This window comes from Loxodonta africana, chromosome 7 (assembly GCF_030014295.1).
Source record: "Loxodonta africana isolate mLoxAfr1 chromosome 7, mLoxAfr1.hap2, whole genome shotgun sequence".
Taxonomy (NCBI): Eukaryota; Metazoa; Chordata; class Mammalia; order Proboscidea; family Elephantidae; genus Loxodonta; species Loxodonta africana.
The window spans coordinates 127,203,898-127,225,839 of NC_087348.1; the positions used below are offsets into that span (position 1 = coordinate 127,203,898).

Genomic DNA, 21,942 nt, shown 5'->3' on the forward strand with positions numbered 1-21,942 from the left:
GGTCAAGAAATAGAGCAGGGTTTCACAAACGACAGGATATCAGCTCAAGGCAATGCCAAAGAAAGGGTGAAGGAGGCCAGGGAGCACTTACTGGTAAGTGGTTGGGCTGATGTTGATGCGCCGAGGGTGACTTCCCGATTCAAATTTGCTTGCCAGAGTGACATTATTTCCAAACAGGCAATATCGCGGCATTCTTACCCCAACAACTCCAGCCAGCACAGAGCCCGAGTGAATGCCTATTCTCATCTAAAACAGAATAAAAATTAAAACTGATATATTTATGTTTTTGTTTGGTATGCAATTATTGTAAAGACAGGTACTGCTAATTATGTAAGCTGATACACTGTGAGTTTCTCAAGGATAGGTATTGAGTCTTGGTCATTTTGTGAGCCTAGTATCTGGCCCATTAGGCTACTCAGTGCACATGACAGTTTGTGGAGTAAACGGATGCATGGATTAATTATAGGAAAAAAAAATCTATGCTCAATTTGCTACATAAATCTGGTTATGATAAAAGTAAAATCAGATTTCATTTGTACATGGAAAATGTATTAGGTCCCTCTAGTTAGTCTCACATAACAGCATATTTTCCCCGTTCATAGCATTAAACACAATTATAAATTATATATTTACATTTCCGTTTATTTTATTTAAACATTAGTTTTTCCTGTGAGAGAAGGATCTGTGCCTATTTCCTTACTGCTGAATATTCAGCACCTAATATAGGCACTTAATAGTAAGTGATGAATGTTAAATAAATTGCCTGGGTTGCCTAACACAGTATTAAAATGGTGTTACGGTACTGAACCCTTGAGTTAGTCAAGAAGCATGTTTGAAAACACTGAAAAATAAATTAAGTGCTGTGCATTTACTCTTTGAGAACCTGATAAAGATTAGTCTGGTCCATGACTGGAAGGGGCCCTCAGTGTGCAGTTGATGTACATTTGAATGTGATCACACTAATGACACTGTATTGACATGTTTTTTTTTACACACATACATACACACACAAATTACTAAGTTAGCCCTGGTGATGCAATGGTTAAGCATCTGGGTGCTAACTGAAAGGTCAGAGGTTCAAACCCACCAGTGGGTCTGCAGGAGAAAGGACTTGTCAATCTGCTCCTGTAAAGATTACAGCCTAGGAAACCCTCTGGGGCAGTTCTACTCTGTCCTATAGGGTCAATACGAGTTGGAATTGACTTGATGGCACACAACAGGAAGACACCAAAATAACTGAAGCTAATGGCAATCAAGTGGGAGATGATTGTCTTAGTTCCAGAGGAATCCATAGGCTAGATGGAAGAGATCAAGCCCCTAGAGCCCCACCAGGAAGTTAACATATTCTTTGTTACAAAACTTAAAGCTTAATTAGGAGTACCTTCATGCTCCAACTTAAGGAATGTGGGAAGGTAAGCATAAAAGGCCTTCACTACCATGCCTGCTCTTGCCACTGTAGTTGTGATGATAAAAAGACGTTCTAAGGCCATCCTTTGTCATAGGACTAGAGAATTCTATATATATATAAGACAGTTTCAAACTAAGATGACCTAGCTGCATCTTAGTTTGAAACTTAGTAGCTCCTAATAATCTCTTTATTTACTTTTTAAAAACTGATTTAAATATTTGGAAACAATATGCCAGGATCAGCCAAAATACATTTATGAAAGGAGAAAAAAAATTGGAGTATTTGCGCTACCAGATATCACGTTAGTAAAAGCATATCAAAATTAGTGCATGGATACCATAATATCGGTGCATAGATAGAGAAACAGACTAATGGAACCAAGCAGATAGTCCACAAAGGCTCCCATGCATATAGGTGTTTAATATATGACAGAGTTGGCATTTAAGATTGGTGAGGAAAAAAATGGCCTTTCCATAGAATGCTCTGAATCAACTATATCTTCATGTGGAAAAAATTCCAAGAGGATTAAAGATTTTTCTATATAAGGCAAAACTTTAAAAATAATTGTACTTATTAAGGTAAAGTTCAATCTGCAGTATCAGTAAAACCCCAAAATATTTGTCTGTCAGTAACAGTTCCCAGGTGAATGGTTCTGATTGACAGGCAGCTCTGTTTCACTTCGTCACTGTCACTCAGGTTCCAGGTCCTTTTCATTGTGTTCCACCTCCTTACCGTGGCATATATTCCTTGTTTGAAAAATTAAAGCTTAATTAGGAGCACCTTCATGCTCCAACTTATGGTATGTGGGAAGGTAAGTAAAGAAGGCCAAAGAAAAGGTCATGAATTTGTCATTTATGGTGTTCTTCATTCCTTTGTTTTGCTGCAGGCTTCATCTGTTATCATTTTCTTTCTGTCTGAAGGACTTCCTTTAAAATTATTTGTATTCTAGGTCTACCAGTGATGAATCTTTCAGTTTTTGCATGTTTGAAAAAGCCTTTATTTTACCTTCATATTTGAAAAATATTTTCACCTGGGTATAGAATTCAAAGCTTTTTTTTCTTTTTCTTTCAGTACTTTAAAGATGTTACTCTGCCGTTTCCTTATCTGCATTTTTATTCTGATAAGTGTCTTAGTTATTGAGTGTTGCTATAACAGAAATACCACAAGTGGGTGGCTTTAACAAACAGAAATTTATTCTCTCACAGTCTAGGTGGCTAGAAGTCTGAATTCAGGGCACCAGCTCCTGGGGAAGGCTTTCTCTGTCAGCTCAGGTCCTTGTCATCAATCTTTCCCTGGTCTAGGAGTTTCTCTGTGCAGGACCCCAAGTCCAAAGGATATGGTCTGCTACCAGCTCTTCTTCCTTGCTGGTAATGAGGTCCCTCTCCTCTCTGCTGGATTCTCTTTTTCATATCTCAAAAGAGACTGACTCGAGATACAACCTAATCTTGTAAATTGAGTCCTGCCTCAACATAACTGCCTTTAATCCTGTCTCATTAACAGCATAGAGGTTAGGACTTACATAGAAAAAGTACATCAGATCACAAAACGGTGGATAACCACACAATACTGGAAATCATGGCCTAGCCAGCTGACTCACATTTTGTGGGGGGCACAATTCAATCCATAACAATGAGAAAACTGCTGTCATGCTTATCTTTATTCCTCTGTGTGTAACATATCTTTTTCTTTTTGCTGCTTTTATGTTTTCCTTTTTGTCACTCCTTTTGAGCCATGTAATTATGATTTTTGGTGCAGTTTCTTCAAGTGTCTTGAGCTTGGGGTTTGTTGAGCATCTTGGATCTGTGAATTAGTAGTTTTCACTAAATTTGGAAAACTTTCTGTCATTAATTTTTCAAATATATTTTCTGTCCATGTCACTCTTAGAGGCTCTAATTATAGGTATATTAATTAGGCTACTTGAAGCTCTTCCACAGCTCATTGCCAACTGTTCATTTAAATTATTTTTCTCTGTTTATGGTCGATAATTTCTATTGCTATGTCTTTTCTTTTTTGATGTCTAATCTGTTGTTAAGGAGTCCTGGTGGTGCAGTGGTTAATAGCTCGGCAAAAGGTTAGCAGTTCGAATCCACAAGCTGCTGTATGGGAGAAAGGTGTGACAGTCTGCTTCCATAAAGACTGCAGCCTTGGAAACCCTATGGGGCAGTTGTACTGTGTCCTATAGAGTCAGTTCTACTCTGTCCTACAGGGTCACTATGAGTCAGAATCAACTCGATGGCAACCTGTATGGGAATTTTTGTTAATCACATCCAGTATATTTTTCATCTAGATATTACAAATTTCCTCCTAGAAGTTCAATTTAATATTTTGAATTATCTTTTGGGTCTCATTTTAACTTTTTGAATACAAAAAAATAACTATTTTAATGTTCTTGCCTCCTAATTCTAACATCTGCTTCAGTTCTGGATCAATTTTGTTGGACTGATTTTTCTCCTCATTATGTGCCATAATTTTCAGCTTTTATGCATGTTAGTAATTTTTGGTTGGGTGGTAGATATTGTCAATTTGACCTTGTTGAGTACTAGATAATTTTATATTCTCATAAATATTCTTGATCTTTTTTTCTGGGGTGCAGTTAAGTTAGTAGGAAGAAGTACGATTGTTTTAAATCTTGCTTTTAAAATTTGTTAGGCAAGTCTGAAGTAGTGTTTGGTGTAGAGCTAATTATCCCGTATTAGAGGCAAGAGAGTCCCTGGGTAGCACAAAGGTTAAGCATTGTATTACTAATCAAAATGTTGGTGGATCCAGCCCACCAAGAGGCTCTTCAGAAGTAAGGCCCGGTGATCTGCTTCTGAAGGTCATAGCCTTGAAAACCCTATGGAGCAGTTCTACTCTGTACATGTGAGGTCGCCATGAGGCCGAATCAACTTGACAGCAAATAACAACAACAATGAGGCAAGACCTCTCTGGGCACTCTACCCAATACCCGTGATTTACGTGGTTTACCAGTCTGCCTGGGGGGAAAAAACATTTCTTCTAAGTTCCATGTGAGCACCAGGTACCTTCCCCTCTGATCCTTTTGGGTGTTTTTTTTTTTTTTTTCTTTTCCCCTTCTTGGGCTTGGGTATGTTTCTCACATATATGTGCTAATTAATACTCTACTGAATACATAAGGAGGCCTGTCTTAGTTATCTAGTGCTGTTGTAACAGAAAAACCACAAGTGGGTAGCTTTAACAAACAGAAGTTTATTCTCTCCCAGTTTAGCAGGCTAGAAGTCCAAACTCAGGGCACCAGCTCCAGGGGAAGGCTTTCTCTCTCTGTCGGCCCTGGCGGAATATCCTTGTCATCTATCTTCCCCTGCTGTAAGAGCATCTCAGTCCTGGGACCCTGGGCTACAAAGGAGGTGCTCCATTCCCAGCACTTCTTTCTTGGTGGCATGAGGTTATTCTCCTCTCTGCTCGATTCTCTCTTTTATATCTCAAAAGAGACTGACTCATTCCTGTAGATTGGTCCTGCCTCATTAATGTAACTGCCTCTAATCCTGCTTCATTAACATGATAGAGGTTAGGGTTCACAACATATAGGATAATCACATCAGATCACAAAATGGAGGACAACCACCCAGTACTGGTACTTACGGCCTAGACAATTGATACACATTTTGGGAGGACACAATTCAATTCATTACACTCCATCCTTTGCCCCCCGCCCCCCAAATTCATGTCCTTGTCACATGTAAAACACATTCACCCCATCATATCATCCCAAAAGTCTTAAATCAACTCCAAGTCCAAATTCCACCCTGGGGAAAAATTCCTCTTCATCTGTGAAATCTAGAATACAAGTCATCTGCTTTCAAAGTACAATGGTGGAACAGGCAGAAGGTAGACATTTCCATTACAAATTGGAGAAATTGGAGGGAAGGAAGGGATAATAGGTACCAAGCAAGTCAGCAGGACGCATTACGTTAGTCCTCAAGGCTTGAAAACAATCCTCTGTTCTCTGAAACCATTTAGGCATTGGCCTGCCCTCCAGACTTTGAGTGTTGGCCATACTCTCTGGATTCTGGATGGAGGCCCCTCAGTTTTGGGCTTCAGCTCCACTTTCCAGGCCCACTAGGATGGCAACTGTGCTTCCTCTGATATGGGCAGCCCCGTTCAGTTGGTGGCCCCACCCCCTCAGCCCCAACAGGCCCAATTCTTCTGCCCCATGGGCATGGAAGCCCTGCCCCCTTAGCTTTGGGCTGTGGACCTGGCCCCATCCTGTTGGCACTCATGAAAGGCAGCCCCACACTCTAGAACTGAGTTGGTGAAGATTTGACTCTTGGAAACCTAGGAGGCCATGGCCTCACTTTTTGAGATCTAGCAGTCCGTCGTTCCACCCTTTGAGACCTCAACAAGCCTCCTGCCCAAAAGCACTCAGCTCTCTTGCTTCTTGGGTTGGCTTCCATGCCATCTCTCACCAGTCTCCTGGTTCTGCTGCTATTTCTCTGCTGCTGCTTCTTGCAGTCTGCACCATCTCCGGTGTTACAGCTCACCTTGCTTCCTTCTGAGCACTCACCAGAATTGTCTTCGATGTCCATAATTCCACCAGCAGTCTCTTCAAGGCAATCTAAGCTTTTACTATTAGGCACTTTAAAATTCTTCCAGCCTTTCTCCGTTACTCAGTTACAAAACCGATTCAACATTGTAGGTATCTGTTAGAGCAGCACCCCACTCCTGGTACCAAATTCTGTCTTAATTATCTTCTTAGTTATCTAAGTGCTGCTATAACATAAATACCACAAGTGGGTGGCTTCAATAAACAAGTTTATTCTCTCACAGTTTAGACAGCTAGAAGTCCGAATTCAGGGCGTTAGCTCCCAGGGAACGCTTTCTGTCTTTGTCAGCTCTGGGGGAAGGTCCTTTCCATCCATCTTACCCTGCTATAGGTGCTTCTCAGTGCAGGGACCTGGGGTCCAAAAGATGCACTCCAGTCCTGATGCTTCTTTCTAGGTGGCATGAGGTCCCTCTGCTCTCTGCTTGATTTTCTCTTTTATATCTCAAGAGATTGACTCAAGATAACAACCTAGTCTTGTAGATTGAGTCCTGCCTCATTAGCATAGCTGCCTCTAACCCTGCCTCATTAACATCATAGAGGTTAGGATTCACAACATACAGGATCATCACATCAGATCACAAAATGGAAGACAACCACACAATACTGAGAATCATGGCCTAGCCAAGTACGCACACATTTTTGGGGGACACAATTCAATCCATTACAAGACCCCCTGGAGGATCTCTGGAGGTCTTTGTGCAATCCGCTCCTCTTTGATATGTGTGATGTCTAGCCTCCTTGGTCTCCCCAGACTCTCAGCTCCATAATTTCTACTCAGGGAGCTTGTTGGGTGCCTCCTGGGTTCTCACTCTCTGCACTCCAGCCTTCAAAGTCTCTAAAGGTAATAAACTTGGGCAATCATAGGGCTCAGAGTTATTTGTTTCCTGTCTCCCAGGATTCACTATCTTCCATTGCCTGATGCTCAGTGTCATGAAAACTATCCTTTTGTATTATTTTGTCCATATTTTTAGCAGCTTTAGGCGGGAGTGTAAATCCAGTTCCTATTACTCTATCTTGACTGAAAGCACAAGTTAGATCTACTTTTTTAAAGAAAGCAAACTATCTGAAAATTTTTGGACTACTTCTGATGAGAGACAGGATTAGATTATTTGGATCAGAAGGAAAAAAAATTGCTGAATGGCAATATTCCTTCCCAGCAATATAAGTGGAAAGCACCATTCTCTAAAATTAGCAAAGCATTCTACAATATTATATTATCATAGCTCTTTGGTTTCTGTTTCCTTTCCAAAGGCCTGTTTTATATCAAATTACCTTGTGCAATACAGGATTGCCTAAAGAACACCCAGACCTTAGAAGTCAAGACTCTCAGCTTGGGCCTGTGATCACTACAGGGATCCTTTAAAGAGAGGATAGCAGGAAGAGTAAATATCACATGGATACATTTTACAGCTCCTTAGTCTGTGCTCCCTATTTCAGAAAAAGACTCCACATCCCACACCATCTTATGCCTCCTCTCAAAAGGCCTGAGGCTTTTTTTTTTTTTTAGCCAAATTGTCAGAATGAGAATTATTATAACCCAAACAATGCTGAAGAGAAAAACCCTGATATCCTTTGGAGGGGGAATAGAGGGAGGAGCAGTAATTTAAAAAACAAAACAAACAAACAAAAAAACCTTATCTCTTAGGAGGTCATCTAAACTATGCACCGCAGAAAAGGCAAAACAGCATCAACAACAAAAATAGCACAAGTCCACTTCACTGCCACTACTTTATAAATGGAATAGGACTCAGAAAATTATTTGTTCTGGGGAATAAGACAATACCACTAAGAACTTACAAACTGAATGATCCGCCAGTTCCTTTTGCATTTCTTTTGCATTTCTTTTGACAACTTATCAAGATTTCCCAGGGAAATGGTTGCCTGTGTAAGGAAGTCACCGACTGTCTCATTCGGAATGTGCCTAGAGCACCTAGCATTTGGGTAAAATAGAGAGGTACATTTAACTATCAATGAGGGAGTTAAGATTCATTTTGGCAGTATTTACCTTTATTTAAATGGATAACCAAGCAGTATCATTTGCATCCATCCAGCCAGTATGCCCTAACTGAAGAAGATTGCTTTGCACTAAAACAGTGGTTCTCAACTGTGGCTCCTTGGGGGACATTTGTCAATGCCTGGAGACGTATTTGGTTTTCGTAACTGGGAAGGGGTTGCTACTGGCATCTATTGGGTAGAGCCAGAGATGCACAAGACAGTTTCCCAGAACAAAGAGTTTTCCAGCCCAAAATGTCTATAGTGCCGAGGTTGAGAAACCCTGCACTAAACAGACCTTTAGGCAACCTATAAACACTTAGGATGCCAGCATAAACAAAAACCTGAATGCTTTAATCAGATCAAAGCTTTGATGAAGCACAGTAATTTCTAGACTTCATTTTTTAGAGACAGCTCATGGAAAAAAAAAATTGTCCTAGGGATTTCCTATGCCTTCAATGATATAAAATAAACCACGACTATGGGACACCTCAAATTCCCCAATTATAAAACATTCAACTATTCTCACAGTGTTCTGTTTACTATTTAATAATAAAAAAAAATAGACGCACATAAACAACTGCATTTTTTAGCAAACATTCCTCATACAACTCTTAAAAATAGAAGGCTTACATAGTTTCATCTCAGCTAGCCAAAACACCTCTCTGATTTACTAAAGAAGAAATGTTAGAGTTGGGAGGGCAGCCCAGATTCATTAGTTCAACTCCCTTGTTTTACAAATAAAGAAACCAAAGTCCAAAGGAACATAACGAAAACAGAAAATCAGTGTTAGGGTCAGCTCTAGACCTTAGGTCACCTGGGTCTGGGTTCAGTGCACTATAAAAAAGCAACTCAAATTGAAATGAGGCCTCAGGCTGCTTTTTCAAGGCCCACTGGACTAAGTCAGACAATAAAAAGTCAGATTTAATCATCTGGTTAGCTTGTTCTATATACACAGAAGGGTTAGCACTTCCTTACTGAAACTTAGAAAAAATAAGATACACATTAATTAAATCCAATATCCAAAGCCTTCCATCTCTTTTCTATCTTATTTGTCCATGCTTCTCTACACTAAATCTTTCCTGACTAGTCTACTCACCATACCCCAAAAATGCACATCTATGCCTCTCAGCCTTTACTCATGTTGACTATCTCACCTGAAATACAATCCAGGCTCTATACTAAGTGCTCAGATTATAAAAATGAACAAAATCTCTAGGTTCCTTGCCTTCTTTGAGTTTTCACTTCATGGTTATGAGGGTGGGGAGGGAGGGAGAAGGGTATTCACTAGATAGTAGACAAGAACTATTTTAGGTGAAGGGATGAGCAACACATAACACAGGAGAAGTCAGCACAACTGAACTACACCAAAAGCTAAGAAGTTTCCTGAATACAACCCAACACTTCTTGTGACAGAGTAGCAGCGGCAGGGGTCTAGGGACCAGTGTTTCAGAGGGCATCTAGGTCAACTGTCATAACGAAGTTGATTAAGAATATGTTCTGCATCCCTCTTTGGTGAGTGCCATCTGGGGTCTTAAAAGCTAGCAAGCGGCCATCTAAGATGCATCAATGAGTCTCAACCCACCTGGACCAGAGGAGAATGAAGAACACCAAAGACGCAAGGAATATATGTGCCCAAGAGACAGAAAGGGCCACATAAACCAGAGACTCCATCAGCCTGAGACTGGAAGAACTAGATGCTGCCCGGCTACCACCAATGACTGCTCTGACAGGAAACACCACAGAGAGTCCCTGAGGGAGCAGGAGAAAAGTGGGGTGCAGATCTCAAATTCTAGTAAAAAGACCAGACTTGATGGTCTGAGAGAGACTGCAGGGACCCCAGAAGACGTGGCCCCCGGACTGAGCCCAGAACTAAAACCATTCCCAAAGCCAACTACAGACAAAGATTAGATTGGCCTATAAGATAAAATGATACTGGTGAAAAGTATGCTTCTTGGCTCAAGCAGATAAGATAAAATGATATTGGTGAAAAGTGCACTTCTTGGCTCAAGCAGATAAAAAAACATGCGGCTAAATGTGCAGCTCCTGTCCACAGGCCAGATGAGAAGGCAGAAGAGGACAGGAACTGGTTTAATGGACATGGGAAGTACAGGGTAAAGAGAAGGAGTATGCTGTCACATTGTAGGGAGAGCAACCAGCGTCACGTAACAGTGTGTGCATAAGTTTTTGTATGAGAAAATGACTTGAATTGTAAACTTTCACTTATAGCACAATTAAAAAAAAAATCAAAGCACAAAGAAATTAGGAAAAAAAAAAAAGAGTACCTGGCTTATGGTAAGCATTGTATGTCTGCTATAATTATTCTGGCCTATATAATTGATTGTGCATTATTTTATTTTGTCTGGTATATTTAGTTCTAGTCATAGTCTGTGTTGTAGACTGAAGGCAGAAATTTTGTCTTGGTAGTCTTGGTGCATAGCCAAAAGGGTATACACTCTACATTCAATCCTGGATCTAGTATCTGCTTAACGTGGTGGTAGACATTCTCCAGCCAACAGCACTCTAATTTTCCTTCAGGCAATTCAGTTTCAGGTATTCTCAACGGTGCAGTCCTTAGGGACTGACTCCACCTTTAGGTGCCGGGGTGGGTCCTAACAGGGTGGAGTATGCCAGTCCCTCCCCCAACAATTCATTTAAGAAAGGACAGGTGATTTAATTTAAACCAATCTCAGAACTTGTGTGAGAACTGCAAGAGAGAGCCCTTCCCCCTCCCCTACAAATGGTTTGGTACACCTTTGTGAATACTGAAATGGTAATTTTGATGTCATGACTGGGAAGGCTGGAGACACACAGGGGCCACCTTATGGCACCTGAAGACAGAGCCAACTCTAAGAAGAAAGCCAAAGTGAGTGAAAGAGAAGTCAAGTTGATGGTGACATCAATTTTGCAGCTGTATCTAGCCTCCTGTGAAGCTAGCCCTACCTCTGGACTTTTCAGCTATTTAGTCAATGCATTCCTTTGATGGTTTGCCAGCTTGAACTGGGTTTTCCGTCAACTGCAACAACAACACTCTTAAGTGATACACTAGCTATGTGAATTTTGGTAGGTTGACTAACCTCTCTGATGTTTATGATTTATAAAATAAAAATGATAATACCCTCTTGGAGGGGCTGTTACCAGAATCAAATGAGATCAACTATAGGCCCATAGTTGTTGGGAGCTGTGGAGTCATTTCAGACTCAAGGAGATCCCATGTGACAGAGCAGAACTGCCTCATAGGATTTTCTTGGCTATAATCTTTACCACTTGGTTTTTTAATCTTTACTGAAGCAGATCGCTAGGTCTTTCTCCCACAGAGCTAACGGGGTGGGTCCCAACTACCAAACTTTCAGTCAGCAGCTGAGGCCCGTAGTAGGCACTCAAAAAAATTAGTTCACTGCTCATACCACGTGGTACCTTGCGTGGCTTGCAATGTCAGGACAAGGACACACACCCATTTATAATTCAGTAAATAGAGTTACTGACTCTGGAACACCCCAGTCGAACTGAAAGCATGATTAACATTATGATCTAGCAAGTTAATAAGCAAATAACAATTTGTATTTAAACAGTCCCATGTGAACAAGACAAAATATCCAAATTAATCCTAATTGATTAAAAAGATTCTTGTAGAAAAAGCCAGTTAGCTGTCTACTTATGTTTGCATTTTAACTATTGTTCCTAGATTTATGTGATTAAAATTTTAAGCTTTTGAAAAATCTTTAATAAACTGTTTTAATTCAAAAGAAATTAAAAACATTACTCACTTGTTAAGCAAGAGAAAGGAAAACAAGTACTTCAGTCTTGTACCAGCCTTAAGCCAAACCAAAACCAAACCTGCTGCCATCCAGTCAATTCCAACCCATAGTGACCCTATAGGACAGAGGAGAACTGCTCCACGGGGTTTCTAAGGAGTGGCTGGTGGATTCAAACTGCTGACCTTTTGGTTAGCAGCCATAGTGCTTAAAAAAAAGTGCTTAACCACTCTATTATCAAGTTTTATCAGAAAATACTCCTTTCACCAATAAATAAATAAAATACATTTTCACATTAGTTGTCTTGTACTTTCATTAATAATCCATATTTCCCTGGCAAGAAACATTCATCAATGTTTCAAATTCTAATTTTGATAACTCAAGGTTTTCAGGCGGAATACCATTAACTCACATACTTTATGTTTTCATGATGTTTCCTTGTCTCACAGATGTGCAAAGAACCCGGGAGAAATGATCTCTGTGAATATGTGATATTTTTCCTTTTATCAGGGAACTCAGTTTCCAGTCTGATGGTGTCAAAATGTCACCTACTCAAGTAATATACTTGGACAAATAGCACTTCAGGTGAAAGATCTTACTGTTTATTTTTTTACAGCAGTACCATTCACAGATAAATTTCACTTTCCAGAAAATATTTGACCAAAAAATTGTTCTTATCACTGTTACAGTAATATATAATTTTAGACATAAAATAAGAAATAGAGTGATTTATATAAAAAAAAGATGAAATTTTTAAAAATTGGTAATTTGGAGTTGGCAGGAAATGCGAGTTTGTATTCTTATTTAAACTTTTGATGGGGGAGGATAGAAGCCTACAAAAAACCGATGAGGAGGGCATGCCTAGAACGGCTGGATGAAATGCTGGAGAAAATATCAGAAATTGCTATTGCGATACAGTACCATGGCTCAGCTTCAGCACAACCTTCCTACAGGGCACTCATCAATGTGCATTTAAATAATATTTAAATACATTTGACTTCTAATAAAAAAATTAAATTTGACCACCTTAGATGAGTATTACTACTAATGCCTACAAGCTGAATCTGAAATTTACCTTTGTGTAGATAAAAATAACAAAAAAATTTTTTAAGTATGAAATTGATTTTGAAGTAATTGAAATACTTATGCTAAATACACATATGTTTAGAAATGACCAGCATGTAATTTAGCAGTTGAAAAAAATATAATATTGTGCTAAAATATGGAGAGTTGATATGTTGTTTAACAGCGCAGAGCCATACCTGAAGCACAGTTGAACCGATTTTTATAATAAAGAGTAACAGCAGCATTCAATGATAATAAAGATATTTAAGGAATTTAAGACTACTACTATCACTATTGGGAATCCCCGGTGGCGTAGTTGTTAAGCGCTACAGCTGCTAACCAAAGGATAAGCAGTTCAAATCTGCCAGGTGCTCCTTGGAAATTCTATGGGGCAATTCTACTCTGTCCTAAAGGGTCGCTGTGAGTCGGAATTGACTGGACAGCTCTGGGTTTGGTTTTGGTTTTTACTATCACTATTGGGAAACCCTGGTGGCGTAGTGGTTAAGTGCTACAGCCGCTAACCAAGGGGTCAGCCGTTCGAATCTGGCAGGTGCTCCCTGGAAACTCTATGGGGTTCTACTTTGTCCTATAGGGCTGCTGTGAGTCCGAATTGACTTGACGGCAGTGGGTACTATTTGCTATCAATACCTGATTTTCATTCTGACATAAAGAAAAAAAAAATTTTTGAACTTTTGTCTGACATCTAGTCTTTGGGTACCTAAACAATGACACTAAGAGAAACTTATTTCACTAATCACATCTACATTAATCAAATCATTCTGTGACATTTTACTTAGCCTATTAAGTGCATCTTTATTGTTTAATTGCCTAGATTGAAATCCACCTCTTATCATTATCATAAAGGCATTCCTTGTGAATGATTTCACTTTTAACAAAGTCAGGTAACTGCTAAAACTTCAAAGCTCTTAGAAGTTTCTATTTTGAGACTACCACTCAAAAACACTGCTACCAACTTACTGATTCTCTGTGAACTCAGGGAAATAATTTTCTGTCGAAGAGCAGTTCTTAACAACAGACAATCTAGAACAAAATTTATAGTAACAAAGAAATTTTATAGCAGCAAAAATTTGAAAAAGAATTTTCTAAAAATTTTAAATGTGTAGAAAGGGAATCATTTGAAAAGAGATCTTGGAAATAATTCTAATAGTATGTAATGCATATTTATAAATTTATGAGTTTATCTAAATTATCTATCAAAAAGCATATACATATAAACACACACACATATATGTATATATATACACACACATATATAAACGTTATATATAAATATACATATATAATGCTTATAAATTCTCAAGACCAAGGACCAAAATCAACAAACAGAATGACTTTCTCTTAAAAGAAAAAAATTCCTGAGCTTGAGGCCTTTCAATAGTGACATAAGAAACACACAGTAACAAAGAAAATAATGTATACTCCTTCATCTGTCAAAGAAACTCAAAACTACAAAATTTGCTAACTTGTTTGCCTTCTGCCCCTCCCTTCCTCTATTTCTTCCTGCCTCACTTCCTTTTTCTCCCTTCCTTTTCTTCCCTTTCCCCCGGTCCCTCCTTTCCAAAGATTATTGTGTAACAATTCAGTCCCCAAAGACCTCTTAGGCATTATGCTCGATACAAAGGAAAGTTCAAGAAACTTGCAATCTCACTGAGTTAAGGCAACACAAAAATCTTATTTCTTAAAAAAAAAGAAAAAAAAGGATACATGGTCAAAAATATCCCCTCCAAAATATGAAATATTTAATTGATTTTTACCTTTTAAGTGTACCCAAATTAAAAACCCCTATGTGTCCATCAGTTTGTCGTACTACAGGGGCTTGTGTGTTGCTATGATGCTAGAACCTATGCCATTGGTATTCAAACACCAGCAGGGTCACCCATAGCAGACAGGTTTCAGCTGAGCTTCCAGACTAAGACAGACTAGGAAGAAGGACTCAGAAGTCTATTTCTGAAAAGAACTACCAGTGAAAATGAGAAGAAACAGCTGCAAACATCTGTTAATAATCAGAACCTGGAATGTTTGAAGTATGACTATAGGAAAATTGGAAATAGTCAAAAATGAAATGGAACACATAAAGATCGATATCCTAGGCATTAGTGAGTTGAAATGGACTGGTATTGGTCATTTTGAATGGGACAATCATTTGGTCTACTATGCCAGGAATGACAACTTGAAGAGGAATGGTGTTGCATTCATCGTCAAAAAGAACATTTCAAGATCTATCCTGAAGTACAACGTTGTTAGTGATAGGATAATATCCATGCCTACAAGGAAGACCAGTTAATACGACTATTATTCAAGTTTACACACCAACCACTAAGGGCGAAGATGAAGAAATTGAAGATTTTTTACCAACTTCTGCAGTCTGAAATTGATCAAACATGCAATAAAGGTACACTGACAATTATTGGTGATTGGAATGAGAAAGTTGGAAATGAAAAAGAAGGATCAGCCTTGGTGATAAGAAATGATGCCAAAGATCACACAACAGAATTTTGCAAGACCAATGACTTCTTCATTGCAAATACCTTTTTTCACCAGCATAAACAGTGATTATACACATGGACCTCGCCAGATGGAATGCACAGGAATCAAATTGACTACATCTGTGGAAAGAGATGATGGAAATGCTCAATATCATCAGTAAGAACAAGGCCAGGGGCTGACAGTGGATCAGACTATCAATTACTCATATGAAAGTTCACATTGAAACTGAAGAAAATTAGAACAAGTCCATGAGAGCCAAAGTATGACCTTGGGTATATTCCACCTGAATTTAGAGACCATCTCAAGAATAGATTTGACACGTTGGACACTAATGACCGAAGACCAGATGAGTTGTGGAATGATGTCAAGGACATCATACATGAAGAAAGCAAGAGGTCATTAAAAACACAGGAGAGAAAGAAAAGACCTAAACAGATGTCAGAAGGGACTTTGAAACTTGCTCTTGAATGTTGAGTAGCTAAAGCAAAAGAAAAAAATGATAAAGTAAAAGAGCTGAACAGAAGATCTCAAAGGGTGCCTTGAGAAGACAAAGTAAAGTATTATGGTAACATGCGCAAAGACCTGGAGTTAGAAAACCATAAGGGAAGAACATGCTTGGCATTTCTCAAGGTGAAAGAACTGAAAAAAAATTCAAGCCTTGAGCTGCAATCGTGAAGGATTCTATGGGGAAAATACTAAACGATGCAGGAAGCACCAAAAGAAGGTGGAAAGAATACAAAGTCATTATACTAAAAAGAATTAGTTGACGTTCAACCACTTCAAGAGGTAGCATATGACCAGGAACCGATGGTATTGAAGGAAGAAATCCAAGCTGCACTAAAAGCATTGGTGAAAAACAAGGCTCCTGTAATTGATGGAATATTATTTGAGATGTTTCAACAAACAGATACAGTACTAGAAGTGCTCACTTGTCTATGCCAAGAAATATGGAAGACAGCTTCCTGGCCAACTGACTGGAAGAGATCCATATTTATGCCTATTCCGTAGAAAGGTGATCCAACGGAATGCAGAAATTATCGAACAATATCATTAATATCACACACAAGCAAAATTTTGCTGAAGATCATTCAAAAGCAGCTGCAGCAGTATATTGATAGGGAACTGACAGATATTCAGGCTGGATTCAGAAGGGGACATGAAATACGTGTATCATTGCTGATATCAGATGGATCCTGGCTGAAAGCAGAGAATACCAGAAGGATGTCTACCTGTGTTCTATTGACTATGCAAAGGCATTTGACGGTGCGGATCATAACAAATTATGGATAACATTGCAAAGAGTGGGAATTCTGGGACACTTAATTGTGCTCGTGAGGAATCTGTACCTGGACAAGGACACAGTCGTTTGAACAGAACATGGGGATACTGCATGGTTTAAAGTCAAGAAAGGTGTGTGTCAGGGTTATATCCTTTCACCATACTTATTCAATCTGTATGGTGAGCAAATAATCCAAGAAACTGGACTATATGAAGAAGAATGGGGCATCCGGATTGGAGGAAGGCTCATTAACAACCTATGTTATGCAGATGACACAACCTTGCTTGCTGAAAGTGACGAGGACTTGAAGCACTTACAGATGAAAATCAAAGGCCATAGCCTTCAGTATGGGTTACACCTCAACATAAAAAACAAAAATCCTCACAACTGGACCAATAAGCAACATCATGATAAATGGAGAAAAGATTGAAGTTGTCAAGGATTTCATTTTACTTGGATCCACAATCAACAGCCATGGAAGCAGCAGTCAAGAAATCAAAAGATGAACTGCATTGGGCAAATAGGCTGCAAAGGACCTTTCTAAAGTGTTGAAAAGCAAAGATGTCACCTTGAGGGCTAAGGTGCACCTGACTCAATCCACGGTGTTTTCAATTGCCTCATATGTGTGAGAAAGCTGGACAATGAATAAGGAGGACTGAAGAAGAATTGACACCTTTGAATTGTGGTGTTGGTGAAGAACATTGACTATACCATGGACTGCCAAAGAATGAAGAAGGAAGAAATCTGTCTTGGAAGAAGTATAACCAGAATGCTCCTTGGAAGCAAAGATGGCGAGACTACGCCTCACATACTTTGGATATGTTATCAGAAGGGACCAGTCCCTGGAGAAGGACATCGTGTGGGGTAAAGTAGAGGGTCAGCAAAAAAGAGGAAGACCCTGAACGAGACAGATTGACACAGTGGCTGCAACCACAGGCCCAAGCAGTGCAACGATTGTGAGGATGGCGCAGGGCCGGGCAGTGTTTTGTTCTGTTGTGCAGAGGGTCACTATGAGTTGGAAGTGACTCAACTGCCCCTAACAAGAACGCAACAATAAATTGAAAATAATATGCTCAAATATTTGGTTTTCCACGCAGAGACTAATAAAAATCAGAGTATCACTATGAGAAGTTGGCATATATTATAATGATGTCCTTGCTTACTGCTAGGCAACTGGATTACTTCAAGGGAAATTTAATCCATTTGACTTTTCAGAAGTTCTATAGCTCAGAGATAGAAAACAACGTATTTGACAGATGTGAGAGTGAAGGGAGAAAGTGAGGGAGGGAGAGAAGGAGGAAAGGAGGAAGAAAGGAAGGACAAAAGAAAGAAATTTAAAAACTAGGTTTTGTTGTAAAACACTAAAAATTCTTATCTTCTTGTGTAAAACCAAACCCATTGCCCTTGAGTTGATTCCGACTCATAGTGACCCTATAAGACATAGTGGAACTGCCCCATAGGGTTTCCAAAGTTGTAATCTTGATGGAAGCAGACTGCCACATCTTTCTCCTGCAGGGAGGCTGATAGGTTTGAACCGCTGACCTTTTGGTTAGCAGCCGAGTGCTTAATTAACCACTGCACCTAGGGCTCCTTCCTTCTTGTAAAAATTAGCAGCATAGCCAAGTTTACTCTCCAAAATAAAAGTTAAGAAACAACACGAAATGCCTGAGTTACAGTGTGGGACAGTGGAGCTCATTTTTGGCTACAAATTAGAATCAACTGGAGAATTTTAAAAATGCTATTCTTGGACTGCACCCCCAGAGATTATGATTTAACCCGTCTGGAATGAAGCTTGGGCATCAGGATTTCAAAACTTCTCCAGTGTTTCTAATGTGCGCCCCAAATTGAGAACAATGAATATAAAGAAATGTTTAAGTTTCACATGTATATTTAAAATTACCAATACTGCAGAAGCCAAGTAGCTTACCTATCCGTATTCTTTTCCCAGCAAATGGTTTTACCTAGCCTTCTGTAAATTCATTCATATGCATAAACACGCACACTATTACCTCTTCACTTTTGAGGAGGAAACGCAATATTCCATCTCGCTTCCAGGATACTGGAAAGTATCAACACAATATTCTTGTATATCTCTTGTGTACTTTTAAAAAGCAAGGGAAGATATGTGTTTAATTAAAGTATCAGCAAGTAGCTTAGAGCTGTGAATGTTTCTCAGACTTAACGCATTTCAGTTGGTGTGAGATAAATGTTTGCTTGAGACTTCAGCATCTCTGTTTTTGGGTGGGCAGCAGCCCAGACTCATCTATTAGCATTTTATACAGTCTCCAGTGCCTGGAGGCAATGGGACTCAAGAAGCAAACTTCTTCAGTTTGGAGTGTTGGTCATTACAGTAGCCCTAGTTTCGATTCCTGGCCGATGCACCTCCTGTGCAGCTACCACCTGTCAGTTGAGGATTGCCTATTGGTGTGATGCCGTAAAGATTTCAATGGAGATTCCAGACTAAGACAGATTAGGAAGAAAGGCCTGGCATTCTACTACTGAAAATTAACCAAGAAAAATCCTACAGATTACAATGGTCCAATCCTATTATACATGGGGTTGCCATGAGCTGCAGGTGTGGGGCAAGTCAACGGCAGCTGATGGTAACAATAAACAGCAACACAGCAGCTGGAGTTATAGGGCATTTAAGGATTAAGGATGCCAAAAGGGGTGTTGTCCTTTTGAAGGTTGTCATAGACTTTGGAATCTGGCCTTGGGCAAATTACTTCTCTAAAATACACCCTCTTCATCCATAAGATGGAGATAATAATAATGTGTGCCAGCTTAGGCTGGTAAATAATAAGCCTTTATTTGTGTATCCAATATGAACATCCTGATTATTAACTTTTACCAGGAAAAGTGCAATCAATTTTATTTATCTTCTCTTAGTGTAAGGGGAAGCTTTCTGGTTCATACACTATTCTACATATATGGAAATTGAAACACAAATGGCAGATGGCTTGCTAATGGTGGCCTAGCCAGTGAGGATTAGAGCCCAATCAGAAACATAACCCTAAAGGCTTCTACTGAAATGGTCTGTCTAGTATAACATCTTAGCCAATTCTCTTTTTGAAGTTCCCCTTTTTTAAATTATTAGAGATGAAAATTGCATAATGATAATTCATCCCCATAAATATTAACTGCTGAAATAGTCTTATAGAATTATCAAAAGAACAGAAAAGTAGTTTTCTATTAGTATTTTTAAAAATTAAAAAAAAAAAACAGAAAGCTACAATAAAATTCAAATACAACATCAAATATAAATCAAACTGTCAGAGCCAAGCTTCAGGAGATGGGAGTAGTAACTGTAATATGGTATCCTGGATGTGATCTTGAAACAGAACAAGGACACTGAGAAAATGTGAATAAAGTATAGACTGTAGTTAATAATAACATACCAATATTTGTTAATTAATTATGACAAATGTACCATACTAATGCAAGATGTCAATCATAGGGGAATCTGAGTATGGGGTATGAAGAAACTCTCTGTAATATCTTTAGGATTATTCTGTAAATCTAAAGCCATTTAAAAATAACAATTTTATTTAAAAATGTAAAATATATGCTCTACAAAACATTCATTATCTTTATAAGTAGACAATTACAGTTAACTCAAGGGATTTCTTTGTGGAATAAAAGAATCAGATGTGATAATGTAGAAAAATAATTTACAAATGTTAGAAACAAACAAATCAACCAATCAAATGACAATACCCAACCCCAGTGCCGTCGAGTCGATTCCGACTCATAGCGACCAAAACGACAATAGGGACACTGATTCCTTTGGTGCATAGGAATCCTCAGTTTTATGTATATAACTCTATGGGGGTAGTTCTACTCTGTCCTATAGGTTCCTATACACACACACACACACACACACACACACATGAATATGTAACCGTTGTCACCAACATTTACTCTAGTTGGACATTAGATGGTGCTCATGTTCATTTTGCTACGCGGGTTGGTCTCTTAATTTCATCAAAAGATCTCTCAACTGGAGGTGTATCTAGAAGATAGGACCTAATACTACTTTAGGGGTAACCTGTGAAAATAAAATTAACCCCATTATAAGGTTTAAAAACCTTGGGTCAGGTAGCAAATTCAATCACAGAACAAAACTGGAAACTAAACAATCACTAAGGAGGATTCATAAATCCCAAGGGACCCAACGGTGGCTTTAAGGCATACATGGGACCCTGAAGTTGGCGCATATATGTGCACCTGTTGCACCCAAAGTGTTCATCAACTTTTCAAGGGAGTTCATGGACTCCCCAGATTTCAAGAACTATACCAGTAAGATCCTTTCCAATTCCACGTCATTCCTGCATCCTCAAAGCCTAGCGTGGAATTTTGCATTTGGTAGACAATTTTAAAAAGGTTTGTTGAATTAATGAATAAGTGAGTTAATGAGCTGAAGAATGAATGAATGGAAATTCTATGATGGGTATAAATGTCACCCCCTCTCTCCTCTAAATACCTAAACCAAAAAAAAAAAAAAACCAAACCCAGTGCCATCGAGTCGATTCTGACTCATAGCAACCCTACAGGACAGACTAGAACTGCTCCATAGGGTTTCCAAGAAGCACCTGATGGACTCGAGCTGCCCACCTTTTGGACAGGAGCCATAGCTCTTAACCACTACACCACCAGGGTTTTCAAATATCTGTAGCACTTTATTTTCACTTATCAAGAGACTGGATGGATACTCATTCATCTTTGAATTCCTCATCAATATTTGAAAACTAAGAATGGAAAAAAAAAAACTTTCAAGTAAGGAATCTTGAGTCAATCTTTTATACCCGATCCTACTTTGCTTGTCATATTAGCCCAGTAATTGATAAAGTAACTCAGCCCAGACCTTAATTGTATCTTTTAGATCCTCTGAAATCACTGTGGCTAAAAATTAGAAGAAACCAGTTAACATCCTCTCAAAGAAAATAAAAATCGTGGCAACTGGAGCTAAACACACTACTCAAAACCATTGTTCTTTTAGTTCCACTTTAGGCCAGTGAAGTTTTTTATTTTGATGGTGTCTTCTAGTACAAAATGAAAGAATAATAGATAACTCTCATGAATCGGTGAGCCTATGGACTAGAATAAGTCAACTGATTTAACTAGGGCTCTGCTTTTAATTAACCTGTGCTTTTTTTTTTTTTTTTGAGAAAAAGCTCTAAAGTTTGAAAAGAAAGGCTATGTAGCATTTATTTGCGATCAGCACACCATCTATCCCATGCAAGCAAATAAGAGAAAAAAATAGTAGAAAACCTTTTTTTTTCAAAAAGGGGACCTGCTAAATGAAGAACCTACACAAAGTAGTCTTCAAAAAGGCCAATCGTACGTGTGTAGAACCCAAAGAGTAATTCATTCTATG

General features: G+C 38.9%; 1 protein-coding gene across 2 annotated transcripts in view; it reads right to left on the minus strand.

The window, feature by feature from the left end:
- GUCY1A2 (guanylate cyclase 1 soluble subunit alpha 2) overlaps positions 1-21,942 on the minus strand; it is a 420,035-nt gene that overhangs the window by 42,252 nt on the left and 355,841 nt on the right. The window contains exons 11-12 of one of the 2 annotated variants that reach the window (XM_064288866.1): positions 6,238-6,246; positions 92-246 (exon numbers count right to left, since the gene is read on the minus strand). In XM_064288866.1, the coding sequence (XP_064144936.1) occupies positions 92-246; positions 6,238-6,246 (164 nt within the window). The remainder of the gene's footprint in view (positions 1-91; positions 247-6,237; positions 6,247-21,942) is intronic. The other variant, XM_064288867.1, reaches the window with a different exon arrangement.